Genomic DNA, 23,142 nt, shown 5'->3' with positions numbered 1-23,142 from the left:
TGGCTTGAGTACACCGTGACCTGACTGGAACTGGAACATAGCTCCTAAAGGTGCACAGCTTCAACTCTCAGTACTTTGGGAAGACTTCTAAGGAAAACTATTGAAGCCTATTCTGAGCTTTCATTTATATCAGCTGAAGATGCCACATGTTTGTGAGGAGGAAAGCAACAGAGACACTTTCACAGCAGTTTGTAAATTAATATAAATACATAACAAGTTCCCAAAATACATCAGGCTGTCAAGAAACGAAACAAATACTACCAGCATAGACCAAGATTGGAGGCATAGTTGACAGCAAGAAAGGCCATCAAAACCTGTAATAGGACCTGGACCAAATGGGAAAATGGGCAGAAAAATGGCAGATGGAATTTAATACAGACAAGCATGAGATGTTACATTATGACTGGACAAACCAAAGTCAGACTTAAATAATGAACTGAGGTGTGCGGTAGAACAGAGGGATCCTGGAATTACATATCCGTGATTCCTTGAAAGTGCTGCCATAGTTAGATAGAGTTGTTAAAGAGCCTTTGGCATATTGTCCTTCATATATCAAAGTACTGAGTACAGGAGTTGGGATGTTATGTTGAAGTTGCATAAGACGCTGGTGAGCCTAATTTGGAGCACTGTGTGCAGTTCTGGTTACCTACCTACAGAAAAGATAGTAACAAGATTGAAAGAGTGCAGAGAAAAATTATGAGGATGTTGAGAACTTGAGTTGAATAGGCATTTGGCTTCATCTATAATCTTCTAGCTATCCTCCTTCCCCTCCTCTTACCTTTTTATTCTGGCATCTTCCCCCTTCCTTTCCAATCCTGAAGAAGGATCTCGGCATGAAACATCAACTGTTAACTAATTTCCATGAATGCAGCCTGACCTGTTGACCTCCTCTAGCATTTTGTATGTATTGCTTTGAATAGGTTAGGACTTTATTCTCTGGATTGCAAGAGAATGAAAGGAGATCTTATAGAAGTCTACAAAATTATGAGGGGTATAGATAGGGTAAATACTTTTTTCCTTACCCAGGCTTTTTTCCCTCAGGTTGGGTAAGACTAGAACTAGAGGTTAAAGGTTTAGGGTGAAAGTTGAAATAGTTAAAGGGAACCTGAGCAAGTACTTCTTCACTCAGAAGGTAGTGACTGTGTGGAATGAGCTGCTTTCAAAAGTGATGGATGCAGGTTTGGTTTCAACATTTGAGATGTTTGGATAGGTAACTAGATGGGAGGGTATGGAGAGCTGTGGTTCAGGTGCAGGTCAATGGGAGAAGACAGTAAAAGAGGTTGGCATGGCCCAGATGTGCCGAAGGGTCTGATTCTATGTTGTGCTCAATGACTCTCACCTTTTCTAATGCCTATACCCTGATCTAACTTCATCTTATATGCCTATTAGTATTTAATATGTTGCTCTGGTTACATTACAACACGATGAAAACAGAGCATTTTTCAGTTTAAAAATGTGCATTTCAACAATAATCTTTGTAGGCTTGAGCTCAGATCATAAATTATATAATAGGCCAAGTAATATTACCTCCAGTCAGCACCTCAGGGCAAGGAGCAAATTCCTGGAGTTTGTCAGGAGGTTAAAATAACGCAGATGGTAGAATTAATTGTCGTATAACATATATGCAGTGCACCAAAAATTATTTCCAGTATTTACAACCAGGCACTCACACAATAGGTTTTTGAGGGATTCACTTAAATCTTCTTCAATGAAAAGCTGGGAATGCGGGGTTAGAGTCAGATAAGCATGCACACAGTAGAGCCATTGGCTCAGGCAGAGTACTAAAAGGGAGACAACACAATGGAGCAGTGAGTAGAGCCAATGCCTCACAGCACCAGGGACTTGGGTTCAATCCTCATCTCTGGCAATGTGTGGAGTTCGCATGCTCCCCCTGTGACTATGTGGGTTTTCTCTGAGTGTCTCGTTTCTCCCACATCCCAAAGATGTGTAAATTGCCCCATGCAGGTGAGTGGTAGAATTCTAAATTCAAAGTAAAATTTATTATCAAATTATGTATATGCTAAAAAAAGATCTAATGCTTTCCTGGCATATATGGCGAATAAACTCTTCTCAGGCATCCAGTCAGGCCAAGTTATCAATTATAATTTACGTTGCAATGACAAACTCTGCCATTTTGATCAGGGATGATGCCTGGACATGTCTAGTATGGTGGTATTTATACCCCCATAGTCCATCCCTCCTAACTGCTTTCTCCTCATCTAATCAGGTTTCCGCATTCACCTTGTTTACAATCAACTTCTAGTTCTTACTTAGAGCAAGACCTTCATCTTTGTTAAAGTTCTTCTTCCTCTAACTTTATTTCAATGGCTTCCTTTACCAGGTGTTCCCAAAAGCCACTGGCACAGCACAGTAGTTTTTTGCTGTTGAATTTAATCCTATGGCCATTGCAAATGCAATAGACAACAGACAATAGGTGCAAGAGTAGGCCATTCAGCCCTTTGAGCTAGCACCACCATTCAATGTGATCATGGCTGATCATCCACAATCAGTACCCCGTTCCTGCCTTCTCCCCATATCCCTTGACTCCGCTATCTTTGCAATATTCTGCTACAGCCAATTACTCTGACGTTTTGATGACAAACTCTGTCATCTTCATAATGTCTAATTGGGTGGTAATTATACCTCTGTAGACCCTCCCTTCTGATTGGTTAGTTTTCACATCAACTGGTGTTTGCAGAACACTGCATTCGCAATGGCCATAGGATTAACTTCGACGGCACAAAACTAGTGTGCTGTGCCAATGGCTTTTGGGAACACCTGGTAAAGGAAGCCAATGAAATATAATTAAGAGGAAAAGAATTTTAACAAAGACAAAGGGAGTATAAATACCACTGGACAAGACATGCCCAGACATCAACCCTGATGAAGATGGCAGAGTTTGTCATCGAAATGTCGGTTATAACTGATAACCTGTACTCGGCTGGAAGCCCAAGAGTTTACTTGTACATATATTTTACCATATATTATCTTGAGAATTATTTTCTTGCAGGCAATTATAGGAAAATTAAAAAATACAATAGAATTTACGAAAAACTATACAGTACATAAACAAAGACTGACAAACAACCCATGTGCAAAAGAAAGGCAAATTGTGCAAAAAAATACTGAGAACGAGTTGTGAAGAACGAACATGAATTGCAACGAGGACACACTTTCATGGACTCTTCATCTCATGTTCTTGATATTTATTGCTTAGTTATTTATTATTATTTCTCTTTTTTCTTTCTGTTTTGTATTTACTCAGTTTGTTATCTTTTGCACATAAGCTGTATATCTATCTTGTTAGGTACAGTGTTTCATTGATTCTATTGTGTTTTACGTATTTACTGTAAATTCCCACAAGAAAATGATTGTACATGCTGACATATATGTACTTTGAACTCCCGAGTTGATGGGAATGTAAGTGCAACAAAATGGGTGGGGAGGTGGGTATCGTGCAAACGGGTGAGGACGTAACTCTGTGATTTGTATCTCTATGACTCGAGCGACTCAAATTGGAAAGAACTGAGGTAAGAGTGGGCGGTGTGCATTGAGAGCAGCGGGAGTCAGAGGACCAAGCTGAACACAAGTGTGTAAGAGTTGGATCAAATAATTTTTACCTCCTTCCCTTCCGCTACATCAAATGTGTTTAAGCTTAACTACGTCACATATCCTTTAGAGATTTTAAACTACTGAAACACTTGCTAAAACCATGCAAAGCTAATTTATTGCAACATACCTTCAAATAATTATTCACAGATAAGAAACACAACCAACTTTTTGGGAGTTCAGTATTTTAGATGAATAACCTGCAACTTTTTAAAAGTTGCACTACACCATTCCTCACTGTGATATATTTAAACAGTACCACAATTTCATTTCATGTGTGAGAATACACGGTCTCAAAGACCTATGAAATGAACAGTTCATTTAAATCTGAAGCAATACCTGCACTTGAAAATTAACTATTGCAAAAATAGTATATTTACAGTATAAAAAGTGCGACTACTAACCTGTCTTTAACTTCAAAGCGTTCATGTAACCATCTCTTCAAGAAAATAGTTTCCTCTGGAATTTCTTTTAGATCTATACGTTCAAAAAAAATGTGTATCCTTGGACACTCCCTGCACAAGAATTCTGTGAAAAAAATAAAACTTTGATTAACACTTAAAAAAGCTGTGAACTTTGCCAATAATTTTTGTTTCAAACTAACAGATTAAATAGCTTAGGTGATTCAGAGACATTGTGAAAACAATGTTTTCATCTATTTCTAACACAAAACACTGATTTGATTCTACAGAATCAAGTGCTTACTTCTCATTACTACCATCAAGGAGAAGGTAGAGGAGCTTGAAGACAACCACTCAATGTTTCAGGAATAGTTTCTATTTCCTGAGGAGACTGAGGTCCTTTAACATCTGCCAGACGATGCTGAGGATGTTCTACAAGTCTGTGGTGGCCAGTGCTATCATGTTTGCTGTTGTGTGCTGGGGCAGCAGGCTGAGGGTAGCAGACACCAACAGAATCAACAAACTCATTCGTAAGGCCGGTGATGTTGTGGGGGTGGAACTGGACTCTCTGACGGTGGTGTCTGAAAAGAGGATGCTGTCCAAGTTGCATGCCATCTTGGACAATGTCTTCCATCCACTCCATAATGTACTGGTCAGGCACAGGAGTACATTCAGACAGAGACTCATTCCACCGAGATGCAACACTGAGCGTCATAGGAAGTCATTCCTGCCTGTGGCCATCAAACTTTACAACTCCTCCCTCAGAGTGTCAGATACCCTGAGCCAATAGGCTGGTCCTGGACTAATTTCCACTTGGCATAATTTACTTCTTATTAGTTAATTATTTATGGTTTTATATTGCTATATTTCTACGCTATTCTTGGTTGGTGGGACTGTAACGAAACTCAATTTCCCTCGGGATCAATAAAGTATGTCTGTCTGCCTGTCTCTTCTCCTCCACCATCAGATTTCTGATGGACAATGAACCCATGAAAACTATCTCAGTTTTTTTGGTGGTTTTTGTACAACTTATTTAATTTATTATATATATATATATATAGGTTTTTAAAATTATTATGCATTGCAATGTACTGTAGCCCCAAAACATCAAATTTCATCTGAAATTCATGTGGATTCTAGTTAACAGGGCCATTAGTTATTCGGGGCATCCGCTTCCTTGGAGCACTATGCTGTTTCATTTGGATAGGAGACTGTTGCCAAACAGTTTCAAATTAACATCAGTCATGTGTACTCGTGTGACTGTTAGACACTACACTGCACCAGGGTGATCAGGTTTTAAATAGCGTCAACTGGACGTGATTCTTGTCATTGATACTTGGTGAGAAATAAGCAGTAAGACAATTCAGAGCTGTGTTGCTCACCACAGTTTCAGGCATTCAGGCTTGGAGATGCCAGAAACAATTTTACAGTTTAAACAAGTTAGGAATTACAAAAAATTTGAAGGTATTGAAAATCATCTTGAATGTTACAATGAAAATGAAGATTTGGATAATTGAATCAATTAAAGCATTGTAAGAAGGCAGCCCATTCTCTGCACTAGGTAGCCCCCATTCATTTTGTTAATTTACAGTCAATGAAAAGAACATGGCAGATGAACTCCTCCATCGACAACTATTCAGAACTAATACAGTTTTATAGTAGAGTAGAGTTGCCAGTGTTCTAATTTGTTCTGTATTTCATTTAAGTACATAAATTTTCACTCAGTTAAATAAGTTTATCTTTTTTATATCTTTTAACTTTTTCCATGAAACCGGCTTATTGGGACAGCCACTTAATTGGGCCAAAATGTACTGGTCCCAATTAAACAAAATTCACTGTGTGAGCATAAACATATATAATATATATGGGCTACAAAGTAAGAAATCAAAAGGTTGAGCATGGTGTGACTGATGTTCTGAGCTGCATATATTTCAATGCAAAGAGTATTGTAGGAAAGCTGGATGAGCTGAGAACATGGAATTATGACAGAGTAGCCTTTAGTGAGACTTGGAAACAGGAGGAGGAGCAGGACTAGCAGCTCAATGTTCCAAGGGGCTCCATTATTCTTGGCGTGATAGAGTGACAGGAATTAAAGGGGGACGGGTAGCATTTATAGGCAGGGAAAAAAGTCACAGCAGTGTTTAGACAGGACAGGCTGAGAGCTCATCTAGTGAGGTTTTATGGGTTAAACTGAAGAATAAGAAAGGTATGACCACATTGATTGGATATTATAGGCCACCTAACAGTTTGTGCAATTAGAGGAAGAAATCTGTAGAAAGGTCAGACTGCTGCAAGAAACATAAAATAAAAATAGTAGGTGATTTTAACTTTGCACATATTGACTGGGACTCCCATACCGTAGAAGGCCTGGAAAGGAAAGTGTTTGTCAAGTGTGTTCAAGAAAGTTTCTTTAATCAGTACAGAGAAGTCCTAACTAGAGTGAGTGTGATTCTAGGGAATGAGACAGGGCAGGTGACAGAAGTTTGTATAGGGGAACACTTTGCAGCTAGTGAGCACAATGCCTTTAGTTTTAAAGTAATTGTGGAAAAGGATAGGCCTTGCCCCTGGGTTAAGATTCTAAATTGGAGAAAGAACAAGAAGTGTGGATTGAGATAGATTGTTTTCTGGCAAAGGTGTACTTGGTAAGTGGGAGGCCTCCAATAGTGAAATTTAAAGAGAACAGACTGTGCGTGTTCCTGTCAGAATAAAAAGGGATGATATAAGGTTTAGAGAACCTCGGTTTTAGAGATATATTGATGCCATTGGTTAAGAAAAAGGAGGTGTGTAGCAGGTATTGGCAGATTGGAACAAATGAAGTACTTGAGGATAGTAGAAATGTAAGAGATCTCTTAATAAGGAAATCAGGAGGGCTAGAATAAGTCATGAGGTTGCTCTAGGAGACAAGGTGAAGGAGAATCCTAAGGGCATCTATCTACAGATATATAAAGAGCAAAAGGATAGCAAGGTACAAAATTGGTCCTCTGGAAGAGCAGAGTGGTAATCTATACTTGGAGTTGAAAGACATGGGGGAGAAATCAAATAATTTTTTTTTGCATCTGTATCTACTTGGGAGACATACACAGTATAGAAATAAGGCAAAGCAGTAGTGACGTCATGGACCCGATACAGATTGCAGAGGAGGTGTTGCTGACTTGAGGCACATTAGGATGGATAAATCCCCAGGGTCTAACAAGGTGTTCCCATGGACCCTGTGGGAGGTAGTGCAGAAATTGCAGGGGCCCTTGCAGAGATATTTAAGATATCCTCAGCCACAGGTGAGGTGCCGGAGCATTGGACGATAGCTCAAGTTAGTTTAAGAAAGTATCTAACGATAAGCCGGGAAATTATAGGCCAGTGAGCCTGACATCAGTAGTGGGGAAGGTAATGGAAGGTATTCTAAGAGACTGCATATTTAAATATGTGGATAAACAGAGACTGATTTGGGATGGTCAACACAGTTTTCAGTGTGGAAGGTTGTGTCTAACCAGTCTTACAGAGTTTTTCTACGAAGTTAGAAAGTTGATCAAGGCAAGGCAATGGACTTTACCTACATGGACTTTTAGCAAGGCCTCTGACAAGATCCCGCATGGGAAGTTGCCAAGAAGGTCCAGTCACTTGGCATTCAAGTAGAGGTAGTAAATTGGATTAGACACTGGCTTTGAGGGAGAAGCCAGAGAATGGTAGAACATGGCTGCCTTGCTGACTGGAGGCCTGTGACTAGTGGTCTGCAGCAGGTACCAGTACTGGGCCTGTTATCCTTCGTCATCTATATCAATGATCTAAATGATAATGTGGTAAACAGGTACAGCAAATTTGCAAATGACACCAAAACTGGGGGCAAAGTGGACAGCAAGGAGGTCTATCAAAACATGCCACGGGATCTGGACCAGCTAGAAAAATGGGCTGAAAAATGGCAAATGGAATTTAATGCAGGCAAATGTGAGGTATTAGGCTTTGGGAGGACCAACCTGAGTTGTCTTACACAGTGAATAGTAGGGCACTGAGGAGTGTGGTAGGGATCTGGAAATATAGATCTATAATTCCTTGAAAAGGGCATCACAGATATTGTGCACAGTTTTGATCATCTAACTACAGAAAAGATGTAAAAATATTGAAAAAGTGAACAAAAAATGCACAAGCATGGAGTCATAGAAAACTACAGCACAGAAAAAGGCCTTTTGGCTCATCTGGTCCATGCTGAACTATATAAACTGCCTACTCCAACTGACCTGAACTGAGACCATAGCTTCCATACCCCTACCATCCATGTACCTATCCAAACTTCTCTTAAACTTCAAAATCAAACTTGCATTCACCACTAGTGCTGGCAGCTCATTCCACACTCTCTCCATCTTAAGTGAAGAAATTTCCCCTCATGATCCCTTTAAACATTTCACTCTTTACCCTTAATCCATGATCTCTGGTTGTAGTCCCACCCAACCTCAGTGGAAAAAGCCTGGTTGTATTTACCCTATCTATACCCCTCATAATTTTGTATCCCTCTATCATATCTCCTCTCAATCTTCTACGTTCCAAGGTATAAAGTCTTAACCTATTTAATCTTTCCTTGTAACTCAGGTCCTCCAGACCTGGCAACATCCTTGTAAATTTTCTCTATACTCTTTGAACCTTGTTTACATCTTTCCTGTGGGGAAGTGAACAAAACTGCACACAATACTCCAAATTAGGCCTCAACAATGTCTTATACAACTTCAACATAACATCCCATCTCCTGTATGCAATATTTTAACTTATGAAGGCCAAAGTGCCAAAAACTTTCCTTTTGACCCAATCTATCTGTGATGCAACCTTCAACAAATTATGGACCTGTATTCCCATATCCTTTTGTTCTGCCACACTCCTCAGTGCCCTACTATTCATAGTGCAAGACCTACACTTGCTGGTCTTGCCGACATGCAACACCTCACATTTGTCTGCATTAAGTTTCATCTGCCATTTTTCAGCCCATTTTCCCGACTGGTCCAGATCACACTGCAAGTCATGATGGCCTTCCTCGCTGGCTACTACACCTCCAATCTTGTGTTATCTGCAAATCTGATGATCCAGTTAACCACATTATCATCCAGATCATTGATATAGGTGACAAACAATGGATCCAGCACCAATCTCTGTGGCACTACACTTGGCACAGCCTCCAGTCAGAGAGGAAACCATTTACTACCACCCTCTGGCCTCTCCCACAAAGCCAATGCCTAATCCAATTTACTACCTCATCTTGGATGCTGAGCGACTGAACCTTTGTGTCCATCTTCCCATATGGGACCTTGTCAAATGCTTTACTGAAGTCTATGTAGACAACATCCACTGCCTTGTTTTCATCAATTTTCCTGGTAACTTCCTCAAAAAATTATAAGATTGGTTAGACATGACACGCATGCACGAAGCCATATTGACTATCCTTAGCGACACTTGCGACTACCTAGCACAATCCTCACTGATTTGATTTCATGCAAATAACACATTTCACTCTATGTTTTGATGTATATGTGATAAATAAAGCTAATCTTTAATCTTTGAAACCATAGGAATAGGTAAGTAAATTCTGTTGCTGAAATTTGAAGTGGTGGCAAGAAATTAAGCAAAGAGAAGCAGAAAACACAAGAAACCAATAAATGTGCCACCGATTAATAAACGTAAGCTTGCAAATAATTGAGCTAAAGGGGCTGTCTATTCTTCTAGTTACAGCGTGCATTTGTGTGAGGATTTGGATAATATGCTTAATTCAGAAATAGTTTGGACAACTTCCTTATTCCACATCGATTACTCCATGCAGAATATGTAGCAGGACTCATTCAAGTAATAGATGGAATATCGCAGTGTTCTGCAGCAAGTAGAATAAAATGAGCATCAAAAACTGGTCTATCCGCCCTGATATAAGCAAAGGAAAGCAGAAAGTAAAACTACAGCCTAGTGCTATTTTTGTATCATTCGAGGTGGAGGCGATAGTGTGATCCTCGAGATCAGAAACCAAAATCAAGACAGATTAGACCGCAGCAGAACTCCAGCTGACTGCAAGCATCTCAGTGTGGAAAGTAAAAGTATCAACCTACTTTTCTTCATACCTGAATCTTCGTAAGATTCTATCAGCTAGAAAGATAATAGGGATATTTCAAGATGGAAAAATTACCACAGAGGCACTTTGACAATTATTTGGGTATTATGACTGAAATTAGCGGTCATATTGACACTGAGACAGTGTTTTCCTGAGGATTTATATTCTTAATGACTATTCCAAAAACCCTGAGAGCACAATAAGAGTCAAGAATTCACTGCAGAACCCATTTTTAACATCTCAATTCACCATGACTCGTTGTGTTTTGTTTTGAGCCAATTCAGCACCCATTGACACACTTTACCTTGAATCCCTACCTCCTGTAATTTGATAATTTTACAATTTCACTTCTGAACCTATCAACCAGAGAACTGGTAACAGTTTATAAAATTATGAAATGCAGAGATAGGGTTGACTATCAGAACATTTATCTCATTGTAAGAAATGTAAAATACAAGAGGACGTACATAAAGTGAAAGTGAAAGGGGGGTAAGATTTTATTTTAAACACTGAAGTTTAAATATGAGGCACATCAAGACCCTGCTGCCCCCCTCACTGGAACCCCTGCAGTTTGCATACTGTCCCAACCGCTCAACAGATGACGCCATTGCCACCACCCTCCACCTGGCCCTAACACACCTGGACAAAAAAGACACATACGTTCGGATGCTGTTCATAGACTTCAGTTCAGCATTCAACACAATCATCCCTCAGAAACTGATTGGAAAGCTGAGCCTACTGGGCCTGAACACCTTCCTCTGCAACTGGATTCTAGACTTCCTGACTGGGAGACCTCAGTCAGTCTGGATTGGGAGCAGCATCTCCAACACCATCACACTGAGCATGGGGGCTCCCCAGGGTTGCGTGCTTAGTCCACTGCTGTTCACTCTGCTGATCCACGACTGTACTGCAACACACAGCTCGAATTATATCATCAAGTTCACTGTTGACACGACCGTGGTGGGTCTCATTAGCAAGAATGACAAGTCAGCTTACAGAGAGGAGGTGCAGTGGCTAACGGACTGGTGCAGAGCCAACAACCTGTCTCTGAATGTGAACAAAAGAGATGAATGTTGACTTCAGGAGGGCACGGAGTGACCACTCCCCGCTGAACATCGACGGCTCCTCAGTAGAGATTGTAAAGAGCACCAAATTTCCTGGTGTTCACCTGAGAGAGAACCTCACCTGGTCCCTCAACACCAGCTCCATAGCAAAGAAAGCCCAGCAGCATCTCTACTTTTGCGAAGGCTGAGGAAAGTCCATCTCCCACCCCCCATCCTCATCACATTCTACAGGGGTTGTATTGAGAGCATCCTGAGCAGCTGCATCACAGCCTGGTTTGGAAATTGCACCATCTCAGATTGCAAGACCCTGCAGTAGATAGTGAGTCAGCTGAGAAGATCATTGGGGTCTCTCTTCCTGCCATCATGGATATTTACACTACACGCTGCATCCTCAAAGGAAAAAGCATTATGAAGGACCCCACGCACCCATCATACAATCTCTTCTCCCTCCTGCCGTCTGGGAAAAAGTTCCGAAGCATTCGGGCTCTCATGACCAGACTATGTAACAGTTTCTTCCCCCAAGCTATCAGACTCCTCAATACCCGAAGCCTGGACTGACACCTTGCCCTACTGTCCTGTTTATTATTTATTGTAATGCCTGCACTGTTTTTGTGCACTTTATGCAGTCCAGTGTAGGTCTGTAGTCTAGTGTAGCTTTCTCTGTATTTTTTTAATTACGTAGTTCAGTCTAGTTTTTTGTACTGCGTCATGTAACACCATGGTCCTGAAAAACGTCTCATTTTTACTATGCACTGTACCAGCAGTTACGGTCAAAATTACAATAAAAGTTGACTTGACTTGACTTGAAGTGTGGTAGCTGCCTAGAACAGGCAGGTAAACATGATGATGTAAAATTAGCTTTATTAAACTCATGTACATTGAAAAATAGTGAAATATGCTATTTGCATCAAATTTCAGCAAAATAATTTAGAGTAATACACACACAATACAGAAGGAGCTGAGCAGCAACTATGGAAATAAATAATGAGTTGACAGAGACCCTTCATCAGGACTGGAAAGGAAGGAAGAAGACTCCAGAATAAAAAAGATGGCAGGAGTGGAAGGAAGATAGCTAGAAGGTTTTACCGAAAGTCAGGTGGTTAGAATCATGTCAGAATCAGGTTTAATATCACTGGTGTAAGTTGTGAAATTTTTTTGTTTTTCTGCAGCAGTACAGTGCAATACAAAAGAAAAAAAATATTTTACAATTAGATATATATTTAAAAAATAAGTGAGTAGTACACAAGAGAAGAAAAGTAGTGAGTTAGTGTCCATGGATTCATTGTTTATTTAAAAATTTGATGGTAGAGGGGAAGGGTTGTTCTTAAAATGGTGAGTTTGTGTCTTCACGCTCCTGTACTTCCTCCTCAATAGCAGCAATAAGAAAAGGGCACGTCCTGGTTGATGGGGGTTGCTTTTTTGAGGAATTGCCTCCTGAAGATGTTCTCAGGCTAGTGCCCATGATGGAGCTGGCTGAGTTTGGAACTTCCCACAGCTTCAAAGATTAAAGATTACCACATGCAAATTGAAACATACTGTACAGTGAAATGCTTCGTTTTCATCAATCAGACCTGTGAGGACTGCACTAGGCAGCCTGCAAGTATTGCAAACTTTCAGCACCCACATAGCTTGCCCGCTACTCACTAATCCTAACGGAATGCCGGAATATGGGAGGAAATCAGAGGACCTGGAGGAAACTTATGTGGTCACAGACAGAACATAGAACTACACTAAAATTCAGACAATTCTGCCTATAGCTTTTTGGTCTGGTGCCTCACTGATTCCCTAGCTACCAATTCATCATTATCCACAAAGAGTGAACTCATGCTTTTAAGATCTTGGAATCTAACCTGAGACTCTAGCACCGTGCAAGCTTCATTATAAGCATGGTTTAATTCCACTAGTAGTATCACATGTCCACTCCACTGCCTGAGACTACTGACCTTCCAGATCAATCACTCCTCACTTGCTGCAGTTTTTCTCCTTCCTATGACCTAGAGAACTCTGGTGCAATTATTCCCACCGTAACACTCATTGACCAGCACAAATGAGTTAAATGTTTAAACTCTTGTAAACACAAGAGATATTGCATATGTTGAAAATCTAGAGCAACACATACAAAATGCTGTAGGAACTCAGCTCAGGTAGCATCTATAGAGGGGAACAACACAGAATGTAGAAATGTATAGCACATTATGGGCCTTTCAGTCTACAATGTCATGCCGACCATGTAACCTACTCTAGAAATTGTCTAGAATTTCCCTAGCGCATAGCCCTCTATTTTTCTAAGCTCCATGGACCTATCCAAGAGGCTCTTAAAAGACCTTACTATATCTAAATAAACAGTCAATGTTTCATGCCAAGGTTCTTGAAATCCACCATGAACTCTGCTCCTGTGAACGTAACTTTTATCCAACAATTTCTATAGAGCACAGAATCTCTTCAATTATAGCCACTTGTCCGTGCCACACTCTTGTTTGTTCCATCACTGGCAATGCAGATTAACTGTTTAAGGCTCAAGTCAAGGATTTCCAAGCATAGATCTCACATCTCATTCATCCTATCATTTCTTAAATCCCAAGGCACTGCTTCCTCTGGCTTGTTAACTTGATCACACTCCAATACCTCAGGTAACTTGGAGGAAATGGTGCCAGATGTGGATTGGAACAAATCTGGAGTGGTGGCAGAAAGCATTAATTATTCAGGCTACAAACAGACATTTGGCTTCACTTTGCAAAATTACACCTACTGTTATTATAATACTAAACAAAGTTCGCATGTGATATCAAGAATACAAGCACATAAATGAACATAGTTATTTGTGGCAGAGTTCAAATCAAAGCCAATCTTCCCCACTCAACATCACAGAGATGCAGTAACTGGATTTAATGAACAAAATCACAAGGGAAAACTGGCAGTCCAAAGAACTTCGCATTTCACATCATTTAACATCACCCTAGGGCTTTCCAGACAGAATTCTGTTGCAATCTAACTAGACCACTGTGACTTGGATAGACTGCAATTTAAAATGCAGAGAAACTTCTCTGCATTTTAATCAAAGTTCAAAGTAAATTTATTATCTAAGTACATATATGTCACTATGTACAACCCTGTGATTCATTTTCTTGTGGAAATACTCAATAAATTTATAGAATAATAACCTTAACTGAATCAAGGAAAGACTGCCCAACTTGGGCATTCAACCAGAGTGCAGAAGACAAAAATACATAAAGAAACAATAACTATAAATAAATAAGCAATAAAGTAATTAAAAATATCAGTCATGAATATTTACAAATATGACTGGAAGACTCTAAATCAATCCTTCATTCTTATTATCTAAATTCCAAAGCTAATGCATTTTTCACAGTTGAAATTTAAAAGAAACATGTACTTATGTTTTTCTTTGGATTTATTTTTAAATGGGGTCAGATATTACAGTCATGCAGTCATAGAAAAGTACAGCACAGAAACAGGCCCTTTGGTCCTTCTAATCTGTGCTGAACCATCTATACAGCCTACTCCCATCGACCCGCACTAGGACCATAGCCCTCCATACCCCTACCATCCATGCACCTATCCAAACTTCGCTTAAGTTTTAAATTCGAGCTTGCAGGCACCCCACTTGTGCTGGCCGGCTCATTCCGCACTCTCACAACACTCTGACTGAAGAAGTTTCCCCTTATGTTACCCCTTAAACTTCTCACCTTTCATCTTTAACTCATGATCTTTGGTTGTAGTCCCACCCAACCTCAGTGAAAAAAGACTGCTTGCATTTACCCCTTACAATTTTGTATACCTCTATCAAATCTTCTCTCAGTCTTCTACGTTTCAAGATATAAAGTCCTAACCTATTAAGTTTTTCCTTATAACTCAGGTCCTTCGGACCTGGCAACATCCTTGTAAATTTTCTCTGTATCTTCAACCTTATTTACATCTTTCCTGTAGGTGGGTGAACAAAACTGCACACAATACTCCAAATTAGGCCTCACCAATGTCTTATCCAACTTCAACATAACATCCCATCTCTTGTACTCCATATTTTGATTTATGAAAACCAATGTGCCAAAAGCTTTCTTTACGACCCTGCCAACCTCTTGACGCCACTTTCAACAAATTATGGCTTTACCAAAGTACAACAACTCGCACTTGTCTACTATTAAAAGTTCTCAGATCCCTTAGTTCTACCACACTCAGTGCCCTGCCGTTCAGTGTAAGTCCTACCCTGGTTGGTCCTACCGAAGTGCAATACCTTGCACTTGTCTGCATTAAATTCCATCTGCTATTTTTCAGCCCATTTCTCTAGCCAAGAATATAAAGGAGGATAGTAAAAGCTTCTTTAGGTATGTGAATAGCAAAAAAATGGTTAAGACCAAAATTGGGCCATTGAAGACAGAAACGGGTGAATTTATTATGGGGAACAAGGAAATGGCAGACGAGTTGAACAGGTACTTTGGATCTGTCTTCACTAGGGAAGACACTAACAATCTCCCAGAGATTGGGAGAGGAACTAGGGTAAAGGATGAACTGAAGGAAATTTATATTAGGCAAGAAACAGTGTTGGATAGACTGTTGAGTCTGAGGGCTGAAGTCTCCGGGACCTGATGGTCTGCATCCCAGGGTACTTAAAGAGGTGGCTCTAGAAATTGTGGACGCATTGGTAATCATTTTCCAATGTTCTACAGATTCAGGAACAGTTCCTGCTGATTGCAGGGTGGCTAATGTTGTCCCACTTTTCAAGAAAGGAGGGAGAGAGAAAACAGGGAATTGGATCGGTTAGCTTGACATCAGTGGTGGGAAAGATGCTGGAGTCAATTATAAAAGAGAAAATTATGACACATTTGGATAGCAGTAGAAGGATCAGTCTGAGTCAGCATGGATTTATGAAGGGAAAATCATGTTTGACTAATCTTCTGGAGTTTTTTTGAGGATGTAACTATGAAAATGGACAAGGGAGAGCCAGTGGATGTAGTGTACCTGGACTACCAGAAAGCTTTTGATAAACTCCCACATAGGAGATTAGTGGGCAAAATTAGGGCACATGGTATTGGGGGCAGAGTACTGACATGGATTGAAAATTGGCTGGCTGACAGGAAACAAAGAGTAGCGATTAACGGGTCCCTTTCGGAATGACAGGCTGTGACCAGTGGGGTACCACAAGGCTTGGTGCTGGGACCGCAGCTGTTTACAATATACATGAATGATTTAGATGAAGGGATTAAAAGTAACATTAGCAAATTTGCCAATGACCCAAAGCTGGGTGGCAGTGTGAAATGTCAGGACGATGTTATGAGAATGCAGGGTGACTTGGACAGGTTGGGTGAGTGGGCAAATGTATGGCAGATGCCGTTTAATGTGGATAAATGTGAGGTTATCCACTTTGGTGGCAAGAACAGGAAGGCAGATTACTATCTAAATGGAGTCAAGTTAGGAAAAGGGGAAGTACAACGAGATCTAGGTGTTCTTGTACATCAGTCAATGAAAGCAAGCATGCAGGTACAGCAGGCAGTGAAGAAAGCTAATGGCATGCTGGCCTTTATAACAAGAGGAATTGAGTATAGGAGTAAAGAGGTCCTTCTGCAGCTGTACAGGGCCCTGGTGAGACCCCACCTGGAGTATTGTGTGCAGTTTTGGTCTCCAAATTTGAAGGACATTCTTGCTATTGAGGAAGTGCAGCGTAGGTTCACAAGGTTAATTCCCGGAATGGCGGGACTGTCATATGTTGAAAGATTGGAGCGACTGGGCTTGTATACATTGGAATTTAGAAGGATGAGGGGGATCTGATTGAAACATATAAGATTATTAAGGGATTGGACACACTGGAGGCAGGAAGCATGTTCCCGCTGATGGGTGAGTCCAGAACTAGAGGCCACAGTGTAAGAATAAGGGGTAGGCCATTTAGAACAGAGATGCGGAAAAACTTTTTCACCCAGAGAGTGGTGGATATGTGGAATGCTCTGCCCCAGAAGGCAGTGGAGGCCAAGTCTCTGGATGCATTCAAGAGAGAGTTAGATAGAGCTCATAGATAACGGGGTCAAGGGATATAGGGAGAGGGCAGGAACGGGGTACTGATTGTGTATGATCAACCACGATCGCAGTGAATGGTGGTGGTGGTGGCTAGAAGGGCTGAATGGCCTACTCCTGCACCTACTGTCTATTGTCTAGCTGGTCAGATCCTGCTGCAAGCCATGATAAACTTCCTCGCTGTCCCCTAACCCTCAATCTCAGTGTCATCTGCAAATTTGCTGATCTAGTTAACCACATTATCATCTGGATTGTTGATATGGATGACAAACGACAATGGGCCAGCACCAATCCTTGTGGCACTCCACTAGTTGCAAGTCTTCAGTCAGGGAGGTAATCATCTACTACCATTTTCTGGTTTCTTCCACAAAACCAATGTCTAATCCAATTTTCTACCTCATCTTGAATGCTGAGCAACTGAATGTTCTTGACCAACCTCCCATTTGGGACCCTGTCAAGTGCCTTGCTAAAGTCCACTGCCTTGCTTTCATCAACTTTCCTGGTAACTTCCTCGAAAAACTCTACCACACACGAAGCCATGCTGACTATCCTTAATCACTCCATGTCTATCCAAATACTCATATATCTGGTCCCTCAGAATACTTTCCAATAACTTTCCCACTACTGATGTCAGGCTCACTGGCCTATAGTTTCCTGGTTTATTTTTAGAGCCTTTCCTGAACTGCGGGGCAACATTGGCTACCCTCTAATCCTCTAGGATCTCACCTATTGCTAAGGATGATTTAAATATGTCTGCTAGGGCCACTTGCCTCCCACAGGCTCCAAAGGAACACCTCGTCAGATTTATAGACAGAATCTCAGCTAGAATACAGCTGGGTGACACACAACAGGCCAAGGGCAAATTGGGATCTGTATTTTGCTTAATGAATATTGAAGTATCAAGTTGATTATGATCAGAAAGGAATATTAAAAAGAAAAATAGTGATGACCTTTCTAACAAGATAGTAAAATTTAAGGACAAAAAAAGGGCAAGAATGGGTGGGGGAGTGGTATCAGAAGTAAGTTTTTTTTACACAGAGAGTGGAGGGTGCGTGGACACCCTGGCAGCCTGGGTGGTAGAAGCAGATATTTTAGGGACATTGAAAAAAACTCTTAGATAGGCCATGGATCAAAGAAAAATGGAGGGCTATGTTGGAGGGAAGACGTAGATTGCCCTTAAGAGTAGGTTAAAAGGTCAGCACAACATTGTGGGCTGAAGGGCCTGTACTGTACTGTGGTGTTCCATGTTCTATTATCATGTTATAATTAAATACTTTGCCTTTAATTCTGATGTTTAGGATTTATGAGCAACTACTGTGTGGAGCAGCACTAGGAAATAGAATATTTCCCACTTTGCTCGTATATTTCAAAATCATTGTGATTTCTGAGGCTCCTCTTGCCATTTTAAGCTTGTCTAAGATTTGGCATTGTATCAAATAAGGACCAGAACAGTGGAAATACCCTTATCATATGTTCTCAGGCCACAGTTGGCAAAGGCAGAATATTACTCAGTTGTTGAGTGTCTGGTTTCTTTTATTCTGGACTAAGATATGCTTCCCCCAATATGCCACTTCATTTTTCCCAGGCTATGAAAAGGAGGGAAATAAAACTGGCAATACTCAAAATGATCAGTTGCTGGAATGAAGCCAACATAATAACATTTGCCAAAAAAACTTCAGCTGAGTCAGCAAAAAGAGTTTACAGACATCTGGCACACCAAAATCTCTTCTTGGATTCACAATGTTTTGTGCCCTTTTGACATTTAATAGCATAAATGCATTTATGCTATTCGTAAACCACAAAAGGTGCAAATCAGAGGCCTACCTACCACATTCCAAGAGAATTTGCCTCTTCGCAGTAAATACCTGCCTCGTAAGTGAATGTAAATTTTTGTTCTTATTCCTAAAGCATAAACCATCCCAGAGGCAGTCGATTCCTGTTAATTGGGCCATCGGTTAACTGAGGCTGCCACTTATTTGGAACAACTCTTTTAAGAAAAAAAAATTAATCAAGAAAATAGCCGGGATTCTTTCATTTAGTTAGGACATTATAGTGCTTAATTGAGACAGGAGACTGTTGCTTGACAGCTTCTAACTAGCTTCAATCATGTACATTTGCATAGCCATTAGACATTACACTGTGTTTAGTTTTTTTTGAAGTGTTTGTGTTCAAAAATCAGTGATTTTTGTCACTGTTAGTTGCATGAAATAAGTAGTAAGACAATTCAGGACTGTTTTGCTCACTGCAGTTTCAAGCATTTGGGCTTGGAAATTTCAGAAATGGCCAGGAGTGAAAATGAAATAATTTCACTCCATCAACAAGTTAGGAATTACGAAGAATTTGAAGGTATTGACAATTATCTTGAATGTTACAATGAAACTGAAGATTTAGATAATGCAATCGTCAGAAACATTGTATGAAGACAGTCCGTTATCTGCACAACATGCCTGCGCTGATTTTGCACATTTAGAGTGTATCAAAAAGTCATGGCAGCATACTCTAGATGAATTCCTCTGTCGATAATTATTAGGAATGAATAGTTTTGAAGTACAATATAAATATTGGTAGCATCCTAATTTGCTCTGTATTTCATTTAAGTGCATAATTTATTACTCAAAACAGTATTTTACCTTTTTTTTAATACCTTTTAAACTATTTCCATGAAACTTTGGTAATTGGGTCAGCACTTCATTGGGTCAACATGTACTGGTCCCGATGTGTGCCAATTAACCGGAATCCACTGTATGTGTGTGTGTACGTACACATACACACACACGTGTACACACACACACACACACAGTATTTTTTCTTATAGTTAAGGGTTTTAATGTCACATTTTATCCAATGCTTTGTTGGGAGTTCAGATGCACAAGGGGGAGCTTCTTCATTCACAGGGTGTGGAACAAAATACGGTGTGGAATTCTGTCAGCGTGCAGACTCAAGCCACAGAGTATACTGCTAGTTCCTATTTCAGAGTACTACAGAGAGAAAGCAGCATTTAAGTTTACACAAGACAAATTAGGCCTCGTCAAGTGAAAGCTAAGAAAATGAAGACTGAACCCTTGCCAGGAACTTCTTCGACCACTTTCACCTTTTGCTGTAAAGTGCTAACAGCTGCTGACTGAAGCCTTCTTTTACAAGCAACACTTAAATGAAGAAAAAGAGTTAAAATTGAACACCTTAACCTGACTTTCAGAATGGCTTTATCATAAAGGTTGAGAAGTTACTTCATTTTCAAACAGGTAATACTGGAATTAGAGGTCATGAGTTAAGGGTGAAAGGTGAAATGTTTAAGGGGAACACAAGGAGAAAATTTTTCACTCAGAGGGTGGTGAGAATGTAGCACTTGTTGTCAACATTAAGTGGTGGATGTAGGTAAAATTTTAACATTTAAGAGAAATTTGGACAGGCACATGGATGGGAGGGGTATGAAGGGCAATGGTCTGGGTGCAGATTGAAGGATCTAGACAGATTAATTATTCGGCATAGACTAGATAGGGAAAGAGCCTGATTCTGTGCTGTGGTGTTCTACGATTATGAGAAAAGCTGCCGGTCTACAGCCTATGTACTTTTTCCTCAAATAACAAGATTCTGCTATTTCTACATTGATATCAGCTACAGTGCCTATAAAAAGTATCCCACCCCCAAAAGTTTTTATGTTTTATTGTTTTACAACATTGAATCACGGTGGATTTAATTTGGCTTTTTTGACACTGATCAACAGAAAAGGACTCTTTCGTGTCGAAGTGAAAACAGATCTCGACAAAGTGATCTAAATTAATTACAGATATAAAACACAAAATAATTGATTGCATTATTATTCACCCTGTTGAAGTCAGTATTCAATAGATGCACCTTTGGCAGCAATTACAGCCTTCAGTCTGTGTGGATAGGTCTCTATCAGCTTTGCATCTGGACACTGCAATTTTCCCCCATTCTGCTTTACAATAATGCTCAAGCTCTGTCAGATTGCATTGGGATCATGACTGAACAGTCCATTTCAAGTCCAGCCACAGATTCTCAATTGGATTGAGGTCTGGACTCTGACTTGGCCATTTCAGGTCATTAGCTTTGTTGTTTTTAAGCCATTCCTGTATAGCTATGGCTTTATGCTTGGGGTTATTGTCTCCCAAGTTGCAGTTCTCTTGCAGACTGCATCAGATTTTCCTTTACTTTGCTGCATTCATTTTACCCTTTTTCTTCACAAGCCTTCCAGGGCCTGCAGTAGTGAAGCATCTGCACAAGTTGATGTGGCCACCACCATGCTTCACAGTAGGGATAATGTGTTTTTGATTATGTGCGGTGCTTGGCTTATGTCAAACATAGTGTTTAGTCTTATGGCCAAAAAGCTCAATTTTGCTTTAATCAGACCATAGAACTTTCTTCCAGCTGACTTCAGAGTCTCCCACATGCCTTCTGGCAAACTCCAGCCAAGATTTCAGGTGAGTTTTTTTTCCCAACAGCAGCTTTCTCATTGCCACTCTCCCATAAAGCTGCGACTGGTGAAGCACCTGGGCAACAGTTGTTTGATACGCAGTCTCTCCCATCTCAGTCACTGAAGCTTTTAACTCCTCCAGTGTTGTCATAGGTCTCTTGGTGACCTCCCTCACTAGTCTCCTTCTTGCATGGTCAGTCAGTTTTTGAGTATAGCCAGATCTGGGCAGACTTACTGCTGTGCCATATTCATTCCATTTGTTGATGAATGACTTAACTGTACTCCAATGGATATTCAGTGACTTGGAAATTTTCTTCTATCCATCTCCTAACTTGTGCTTTTCAATAACCTTTTCACAGAGTTGCTCGGAATGTTCTTTTGTCTTCTTGGTGTGATTTTTGCCAGGATACTGACTCACCAGCCATTCGATCTTCCAGATACAGGTGTATTTTTACTATAATCAATTGAAACACCTTGACTGCACACAGGTCTCCATTTAACTAATTATGTGACTTTAAAAATCAATTGGCTGCACCAGTGATGATTTGGTGTGTCATGTTAAAGGAGGGGGAGGGGTGGATATTGATGTAATTACCGTGTTTTATAATTAATTGAGATCACTTTGTGTGGATCTGTTTTAACTTTGACACGAAAGACACTTTTTTGGTTGTTCAGTGTCAAAATAGCCAAATTACATCCACTGTGATTCAACTTTGTAAAACAATAAAACATCAAGACTTTCAAGGAGGGTGAATACTTTTTATAGGCACCACACGTCTGTACATACACATTCAGAACTGCTGAAAATATGGTTAAAATCTCTTGTGGATGAATTGGTAGCACAAAATACATTGAATCAGAAATGCAGGGTTCTGCTCCCATTCTAGATTCTTGAGCACAAGCAAACAGACTGTCAGTATCCAGTGAGCACTGTATTCACAGAGATACTATCTGTCCGCTGACTTGTATAAATAGGCATGTTCCTTTTTCAAGTATGGTCCAGCTTGAAAAAGAGGAAGGAAATTATTCCCTGTTGTACTGCCAAATATTTATATAGCTTTCAGCATTAACAGTGGATGCAGGCTTGATTTCAACATTTGAGAGAAGTTTGGATTAGTATATGGATGGAAGGGGTTGGAGGACAATGGTCCAGATGCAGATTGATGGGACTGGGCAGAATAATACTTTGGCATGGATGAGCTGGGCCAAAGGGGCTGTTTGTCTCTATGACTCTAACACAATGCCATCTAGCCACTAACATATTTATTTTTTTCCAAACCTGGACACTATCCAGGACAAAGCAGCCCACTTAACTGGCACCCAGCTCACCAGCTGACAAATTCACTCCATCCAGCAGAGAGGTGGCAGTGAACCGTCTACAAAATGCACCATAATTACTCACCAAGGTTACTGTGACAGTACCTCACAAAATGGGGACCTTTACCACCATGGACGACAAGGGAACACTACATTCCCTTTCAATCTGTATCAATCTTCCTTCCCACAACACAATAGGCACATCTTCTCCAATGGCAT

General features: G+C 40.4%; 1 protein-coding gene across 1 annotated transcript in view; it reads right to left on the bottom strand.

Annotated features, from left to right (window-relative positions):
- Positions 1 to 23,142, bottom strand: part of agpat5 (1-acylglycerol-3-phosphate O-acyltransferase 5 (lysophosphatidic acid acyltransferase, epsilon)) — a 155,273-nt gene that overhangs the window by 3,385 nt on the left and 128,746 nt on the right. The window contains exon 7 of the mRNA XM_073056762.1: positions 4,014 to 4,137. Within this exon, the coding sequence (XP_072912863.1) occupies positions 4,014 to 4,137 (124 nt within the window). The remainder of the gene's footprint in view (positions 1 to 4,013; positions 4,138 to 23,142) is intronic.

This window comes from Hemitrygon akajei, chromosome 9, assembly GCF_048418815.1.
Source record: "Hemitrygon akajei chromosome 9, sHemAka1.3, whole genome shotgun sequence".
Classification (NCBI taxonomy): Eukaryota; Metazoa; Chordata; class Chondrichthyes; order Myliobatiformes; family Dasyatidae; genus Hemitrygon; species Hemitrygon akajei.
Note: the sequence above shows the minus strand (reverse complement) of the source record. Positions and strands in the feature narration are given on the sequence as shown.